Source organism: Lampris incognitus, chromosome 2 (assembly GCF_029633865.1).
Source record: "Lampris incognitus isolate fLamInc1 chromosome 2, fLamInc1.hap2, whole genome shotgun sequence".
Taxonomy (NCBI): Eukaryota; Metazoa; Chordata; class Actinopteri; order Lampriformes; family Lampridae; genus Lampris; species Lampris incognitus.
This window is the reverse complement of record NC_079212.1, coordinates 148,872,889-148,881,467: the sequence shown is the minus strand read 5'-3', so window position 1 is coordinate 148,881,467 and position 8,579 is coordinate 148,872,889. Positions and strand designations below refer to the sequence as shown.

Genomic DNA, 8,579 nt, shown 5'->3' with positions numbered 1-8,579 from the left:
CAGTGACGCACTTCCGCTGCGCGGGTTTGTGTTGTTGTTGTAATGGTGGAAGATATAAATGGTGCTCGTTGTGTAGCCGCAAGAGAAAGTTGTCTCGACTCCTGCTTGAGCTCCTCTACAGTTTGTTTTTTATTTTAAAGGAGGCGCCCCCCCCCTCGCTCCCTGCGCGAGAGCGGAACTGACTGTGCGGAACTGATGTTTGGTGTTTGGTGCTCCGGACGGTGTTGGATGGGACGCCGGCTGGACACATGTGAGGTAAGTGTTGGTTGTTTCCCCGCTGAAACGCGTTAATTTGGTGCGGGCGGGTTCTGACAGGTGGTCGGTGGGGTCAGCGTACCGAGCAGCGGCTCTGGGGCGGCGGTGTGAAGCAGCGCTTTCACCCGGTCCTGCGTCTTTTACCGGGTTCATATCAGACGGAGGGACGGAGAGAGAGAGGGACGGAGGAGGGAAGACATGATGGCTGCTAGTGTTTAAGCCACAGACGGAGGGAGGGACGGAGGAGGGAAGACATGATGGCTGCTAGTGTTTAAGCCACAGACGGAGGGAGGGAGGGAGGGAGAGAAGACATGATGGCCGCTAGTGTTTAAGCCACAGACGGAGGGAGGGAGGGAGGGAGGGAAGACATGATGGCTGCTTGTGTAGAAAGAAACGGACTGTGTGGTCAGCTGGGAGTGACGTCCTCGTGGGACTTGGTCCGTGTGAAAGTCGTTGGCTTGCTTGTGTGAGACGTGAGTATGACAAGTAAAGGCCGTCTAAGAAGTGTGGATGCTCTAAATCTCCAGACGGGTCACTTTTGGTACTGATGGGCAAGGCATGTGGTAGTCTGCAGCCCTCCCCGGATCAGCAGAAGGGGTGGAGCAGAGACCAAGAAGACTCGGAAGAGTGGGGTAACTGGCCAGATACAATTGGGGAGAAAAAGGGGGGACCCCCCCCCCCAAAAAAAGAAATTCACAGACATGCACATAAATATACAAAATACACAGCGAAACGTAGGCCCAGTAAACATGTTTACATGTGTGGGTGTGATGGTGGGCTTTCGCAGTAGGATGTGGAGCCGTGTGAGAGTTTATGGAGGAGATACAAGCTCTGTGTGTGTGTGTGTGTGTGTGTGTGTGTGTGTGTGTGTGTGTGTGTGTGTGTGTGTGTGTGTGTGTGAGTAGCATGATGGAAATTGTCTGTTAAGAAGACCATATGCAGGCAGCTTCTAACCTGCTGGTGTCTCTTCTAACCTGCTGGTGTCTCTTCTAACCTGCTGGTATCTCTTCTAACCTGCTGGTATCTCTTCTAACCTGCTGGTGTCTCTTCTAACCTGCTGGTGTCTCTTCTAACCTGCTGGTATCTCTTCTAACCTGCTGGTATCTCTTCTAACCTGCTGGTATCTCTTCCATGTGGCAGCTGTGTGGCCGTGTTTGAAACCTGTCTGGAGCCATGAAGAGGCTTTATGTGGGAGGTCTCAGTCACACAGTCACCCAGAAAGACCTGAGGGACCGATTTGGCAAATTTGGAGAAGTCCAGGATGTGGAGGTCCGGACCAGAAGGGATGACCAAGGTAAGATCAGAACCAGAGCCCACTGTGGTTCTGGTCTTTGGTATTCAGGACAGTGTTCCATGGAGTGAAGTATTTTGGTTGTTCACCTACAGTCGCGGTCCGTCCTCTACAGATCTGCTGCGGCCACAGGACATGACAAAGCCTTTCCATCCAAAGAGCAGAGGGTGAAAGGCACAGTTAATGAAATCAAATAACATTTGGGTGGAAGTACGTTGTTTAAACTACGCACAGAATTTTGAATTTTATTTTTTCAGTTTTGCATGTTAGTTGTCTCCTCTGGATGGCGGCACTGTGCAGTGGCCCCGTGAGGGGAAAACGCTCATTGCCACGTTCATGGCATCACTAATTCTGTCGAAGCATCAGATATGAACAGTTGTCAACCTGCCGTTACCACCAAGATGTTAACCTGCCTCAGTTTGCTTGTGTGAGCCTTCCTGTGTCTCTTCAGGTCTGTGGTGTTCGGGCCAGCTGTTTTATGGCCACGTTGCTGCCCGTCTGATGAAGCAACACATTCGGGTTTTTTCCTCAGCGTCATTGGGCCCAAATATCAGCTCAGTTCTTCCCCCCTCGAGTCCTGTTGTTCTCATGATCAGTGTTAACATGCTTTCTGTAAGAGCTGTCCCCCTCATGCAGACCCGTCAGCATGGGGTTTGAACATGAGGGAGGTGTTCTGGGACCCCACCTGACCATGATGTTTACATTATGAGCAGGGTTCCCTCGCTCAGCTGCACAGATCTCATCACCAGGTGCCTTTACTGCCTGTCCTTTGTGTCTTCTTGGACACACATGTTTAGCCAACCTGACCTGCTGGTCAACACCATGAGCAGCACCAATGTCCACCCTGCAGCATGCACAGTTTCCCAACATGCAACATGCACAGTTTCCCAACATGCTTTTCATCAGGAATGGGAAAACAGCCTCCCAAGTCATTAAATATTTACATAGAGATTTTGGTTTTCTATTTTTTTTGCTGGCATTAGGTATGAGGAAGTCAGGAGTTGCAGAGAAGTGTGTAGGAGTGGTGTAGGATATGTATGAGGGAAGTGTGACAGTGGTGAGGTGTGTGGTTGGAATGACAGATGGGTTCAAGGTGGAGGTGGGACTACATCAAGGATCGGCTCTGAGCCCTTTCTTGTTTGCAGTTGTGATGGACAGGTTGACGGACGAGATCGGGCAGGAGTCTCCGTGGACTATGATGTTTGCGGATGACACTGATCTGTAGTGAGAGTAGGGTGCAGGTGGAGGAGAGCCTGGAGAGGTGGAGGTATGCACTGGAGAGAAGAGGAATGATACCTATGTGTGAATGAGAGGGAGGACAGTGGAATGGTGAGGACGCAAGGAGTGGAGGTGATGAAGGTGGATGAGTTTAAATACTTGGGGTCAACTGTCCAAAGTAACGGGGAGTGCAGAAGAGAGGTGAAGCAGAGAGTGCAGGCAGGGTGGAGTGGGTGGAGAAGAGTGTCAGGAGTGATGTGTGACAGAAGGGTACCAGCAAGAGTTAAAGGGAAGGTTTACAAGATGGTAGTGAGACCAGCTATGTTGTATGGTTTGGAGACAGTGGCACTGATGAAAAGACAGGAGGAGGAGCTGGAGGTGGCAGAGATGAAGATAAGATTTTCATTGGGAGTGATGAAGAAGGACAGGATTAGGAACGAGTATATTAGAGGGACAGCTCAGGTTGGACGGTTTGGAGACAAAGCAAGAGAGACAAGATTGAGATGGTTTGGACATGTGTGGAGGAGAGATGCTGGGTATACTGGGAGAAGGATGCTGAATATGGAGCTGCCAGGGAAGAGGAGAAGAGGAAGGCCAAAGAGGAGGTTTATGGTTGTGGTGAGGGAGGACATGCAGGTTCCTGGTGAGACAGAGGAAGATGCAGACAGGAAGAGATGGAAACAGATGGAGTCATAGTTTTGTTGACTCGCACTTTTGGCTCTGCTTTCTCCACGGCCTTGTGGTTCATTCTGAGCAGATTCAAATGGAACTGTGGGTAATTCTGGCTCACTGCCTTATCTTCTTCTCGTGTGTGTGTGTGTGTGTGTGTGTGTGTGTGTGTGTGTGTGTGTGTGTGTGTGTGTGTGTGTGTGTGTGTGTGTGTGTGTGTGTGTGTGTGTGTGTGTGTGTATAGGAGTGCCGTACAAGACATTTGGCTACATCAACATGAACATCTCTGACGTGGACTTCCACAGATGTGAGTAGACTGACTTTTCTGTTTCAGTGCTGCTGTACTATTCAGCTAATATTCATAACCAGAGAAACTGCCCAGGGAAGGACTCAATGCCTTGCTCATGGGCACTTGGAAGAGACCGAAGGCAATTAATGGAATCCAGCGGAAAGAAAGTTCTATATTGTATCAACCTGGGTTGTATTTTCATAGTTCTTTTCCCATTGTACATATCAGCTGTGATATTTTACCCCCCAGCTTCTTTTTGGAGATTGAGACACTGATTCCCCGCTTCACAATGCTGTGTTGTGTTGTGTTGTGTTGTGCTGTGCTGTGTTGTGTTGTGTTGTGTTGTGTTGTGCTGTGCTGTGTTGTGTTGTGTTGTGTTGTGTTGTGGGCGTCTGGGTGGTGTGGCGGTCTGTTCTGTTGCCTGCCAACACAGGGATCAGTGGTTCGAATCTCCTTGTCACCTCCGTCCTGGTCGGCCGTCCCCACAGACACAATTGGCTGTGTGTCTGTGGGTGGGAAGCCAGATGTGGGTGTGTCCTGGTCGCTGCACTAGCGCCTCCTCTGGTCGGTCGGGGTGCCTGTTCGGGGTGGAGGGGGAACTGGGGGGAATAGTGTGATCCTCCCACACGCTACCCCCCTGGTGAAACTCCTCACTGTCAGGTGAAAATAAGTGGCTACACTATAGTGTCTGTATACTGCAGTATAGTGTCTGTATGCTACGGTATTGTGTCTGTATACTACCGTATCGTGTCTGTATAGTACGGTATAGTGTCTGTATACTACGGTATCGTGTCTGTATACTGCGGTATCATGTCTGTATACCACGGTATCGTGTCTGTATACTATGGTATAGTGTCTGTATACTGCAGTATAGTGTCTGTATGCTACGGTGTCATGTCTGTATAGTACGGTATAGTGCCTGTATTGTGTCAGTATACTGCAGTATAGTGTCTGTATGCTACGGTGTCATGTCTGTATAGTACGGTATAGTGCCTGTATTGTGTCAGTATACTGCAGTATAGTGTCTGTATGCTACGGTATCGTGTCTGTATACTACCGTATCGTGTCTGTATTGTGTCAGTATACTGCAGTATAGTGTCTGTATACTACGGTATTGTGTCTGTATACTACCGTATCGTGTCTGTATAGTACGGTATAGTGTCTGTATACTACGGTATCGTGTCTGTATACTGCGGTATCATGTCTGTATACCACGGTATCGTGTCTGTATACTATGGTATAGTGTCTGTATACTGCGGTATCGTGTCTGTATACTATGGTATTGTGTCTGTATACTGCGGTATCGTGTCTGTATACTGCGGTATCGTGTCTGTATACTACGGTATCGTGTCTGTATACTATGGTATAGTGTCTGTATACTATGGTATCGTGTCTGTATACTATGGTATCGTGTCTGTATACTGCGGTATCGTGTCTGTATACTATGGTATAGTGTCTGTATACTGCGGTATCGTGTCTGTATACTATGGTATTGTGTCTGTATACTGCGGTATCGTGTCTGTATACTGCGGTATCGTGTCTGTATACTACGGTATCGTGTCTGTATACTATGGTATCGTGTCTGTATACTATGGTATCGTGTCTGTGACTTTGTGTTGCTCTGACAGGCATGACGGTGCTCAACAAGTCCAAATGGAAAGGAGGAACCCTACAGATAGAAGCAGCCAAGGACAGCTTCTTACACAGGTAATCTGGTCATCACACAGGTTTGATACCAGCACAGGTATTGTGGGTATCACACAGGTTTGATACCAGCACAGGTATTGTGGGTATCACACAGGTTTGATACCAGCACAGGTAATCTGGTCATCACCCAGGCTTGATACAACACAGGTATTCTGGGTATCACTGAGGATCTTCACCAACCTGTCCAGAAACTGACTGGGTGGTGTTCAGCAAACAACCCGACACGGACTGAACACCAAAAACACAAAAGAATCCATCCTGGACTTCAAGAAACACAGAGCAGACCCTGTCCTGCTCTGCAGGAGGTGTATCTGTCCAGGCATCAGTGTGGACTTCTGTAACCATCAACACGCTATCTTACTTGAGACCACGCACACACGTGGGCATTGTGTTTTACTGCAACGAGCTGTGTCATAAACTGACACTGTTATCTAGTTTTAGCACAGAAGACAGGAAGTGATGGAGACAGATGATCTGCTGCTGCTGTTGTTGTTGTTACTGCAACTATCTGGTTATGACAGCGGGTCTTTACCTATACAGGTAGTGTGTTTCTTATCTAGTGGAGCTGGTTCTGGTGCTCATATGAATAGCCTGGTCCAAAAGACGTCCTGACTCTGATTAAATGATGAAAAAAAAAATAAGAGACTACAAAACAAAATGAAATTGGTTTTCCTGCGACTGCAGCTTTTACTGATAACTATATTTTACACATGACTACATGTTACACACTCTGGTGCCTCTGAGATTTTTTCTAAATTCCTGTAGTATTTCCTGGTTGAAGAGACCGCTGGAATTGTTGGTGTTTTTAAAGTGCCGGTACAGAACCATTGTGTCTACAGTATGACAGGAGACCAGCAGAAGAATAAAACCTAAACGTCTGAAAAATGTGCCGTGTCTCAATCAGACTGGCCCAGGAGCGCCAGGCCCTGTCAGAGGAGGGATGCCAGGGTCCGGTTCTGGACCCTAAAGACAAAGTTCTGGCGTCTCTGAGGAGCGCAGGAGTGGAGAACTTCCACATGAAATCAGCTGTTCCTGGGACGGAGGTTCCAGGACACAAGGTACGTCTGTCCACTTTCACTGATGCCATGAGTAGAGATCTTCATCCTTCACTTCCATCATGACTACAGACAGTAGAGATCTTCATCCTTCACTTCCATCATGACCACAGACAGTAGAGATCTTCATCCTTCACTTCCATCATGACCACAGACAGTAGAGATCTTCATCCTTCACTTCCATCATGACCACAGACTGTAGAGATAGTCATCCTTCACTTCCATCATGACCACAGACAGTAGAGATCATCATCCTTCACTTCCATCATGACCACAGACAGTAGAGATCATCATCCTTCACTTCCATCATGACCACAGACAGTAGAGATAGTCATCCTTCACTTCCATCATGACCACAGACTGTAGAGATATTCATCCTTCACTTCCATCATGACCACAGACAGTAGAGATAGTCATCCTTCACTTCCATCATGACCACAGACAGTAGAGATCATCATCCTTCACTTCTATCATGACCACAGACAGTAGAGATAGTCATCCTTCACTTCTATCATGACCACAGACAGTAGAGATCATCATCCTTCACTTCTATCATGACCACAGACAGTAGAGATAGTCATCCGTCACTTCCATCATGACCACAGACAGTAGAGATATTCATCCTTCACTTCCATCACATCGTGACACATCATGACAGACATCGTGACACATCGTGACACATCATGACAGACATTGTGACACATCGTGACACATCATGACAGACATTGTGACAGACATCGTGACACATCATGACAGACATTGTGACAGACATCGTGGCACATCATGACAGACATCGTGACACATGACAGACATTGTGACAGACATCATGACACATCGTGACAGACATTGTGACAGACATCGTGACACACATCGTGACACATCGTGACAGACATCATGACACATGTCGTGACAGATATCATGACACATCCTGACAGACATCATGACACATCATGACAGACATTGTGACAGACATCGTGGCACATCATGACAGACATCGTGACACATCATGACAGACAACGTGACACATGACAGACATTGTGACAGACATCATGACACATCGTGACAGACATTGTGACAGACATCGTGACACATGTCGTGACAGATATCGTGACACATCCTGACAGACATCATGACACATCGTGACACATCGTGACAGACATTGTGACAGACATCGTGACAGACATCGTGACACATCGTGACAGACATCATGACACATGTCGTGACAGATATCGTGACACATCCTGACAGACATCATGACACATCGTGACACATCATGACAGACATTGTGACAGACATCGTGACACACATCGTGACACATCGTGACAGACATCATGACACATGTCGTGACAGATATCATGACACATCCTGACAGACATCGTGACACACATCGTGACAGACATCGTGACACATCATGACAGACATTGTGACAGACATCGTGACACATCATGACAGACATCGTGGCACATCATGACAGACATCGTGACAGACATCGTGACACATCATGACAGACATTGTGACAGACATCGTGACACATCATGACAGACATCGTGGCACATCATGACAGACATCGTGACACATCATGACAGACAACGTGACACATGACAGACATCGTGACACACATCGTGACACATCGTGACACACATCATGACACATGTCGTGACAGATATCATGACACATCCTGACACACATCTTGACAGACATCATGACAGACATCGTGACACACATCGTGACAGACATCGTGACACATCGTGACACATCATGACAGACATTGTGACAGACATCGTGACACATCATGACAGACATCGTGACACATGAGACATTGTGACAGAAATCATGACACATCGTGATAGACATTGTGACAAACATCGTGACAGACATCGTGACACATCATGACAGACATTGTGACAAACATCGTGACAGACATCGTGACACATCATGACAGGCATTGTGACAGACATCGTAACAGACATCATGACACGCGTCGTGACAGACATCGTGACAGATATCATGACACATCCTAACAGACATCATGACAGACATCGTGACACACGTCGTGACAGACATCGTGACAGACATCGTAACAGACATCATGACA

General features: G+C 47.5%; 1 protein-coding gene across 2 annotated transcripts in view; it reads left to right on the top strand.

Moving 5' to 3' along the window:
- The first annotated feature begins 223 nt into the window (after positions 1-223).
- Positions 224-8,579, top strand: part of nol8 (nucleolar protein 8) — a 52,419-nt gene continuing 44,063 nt past the window's right edge. Inside the window, exons 1-5 of one of the 2 annotated variants that reach the window (XM_056273928.1) lie at positions 224-255; positions 1,396-1,549; positions 3,678-3,740; positions 5,351-5,429; positions 6,334-6,487. In XM_056273928.1, the coding sequence (XP_056129903.1) occupies positions 1,429-1,549; positions 3,678-3,740; positions 5,351-5,429; positions 6,334-6,487 (417 nt within the window). In that variant the 5' untranslated portion in view covers positions 224-255; positions 1,396-1,428. Of the gene's footprint in view, positions 256-641; positions 729-1,395; positions 1,550-3,677; positions 3,741-5,350; positions 5,430-6,333; positions 6,488-8,579 lie in introns of those variants that run through there. The other variant, XM_056273929.1, reaches the window with a different exon arrangement.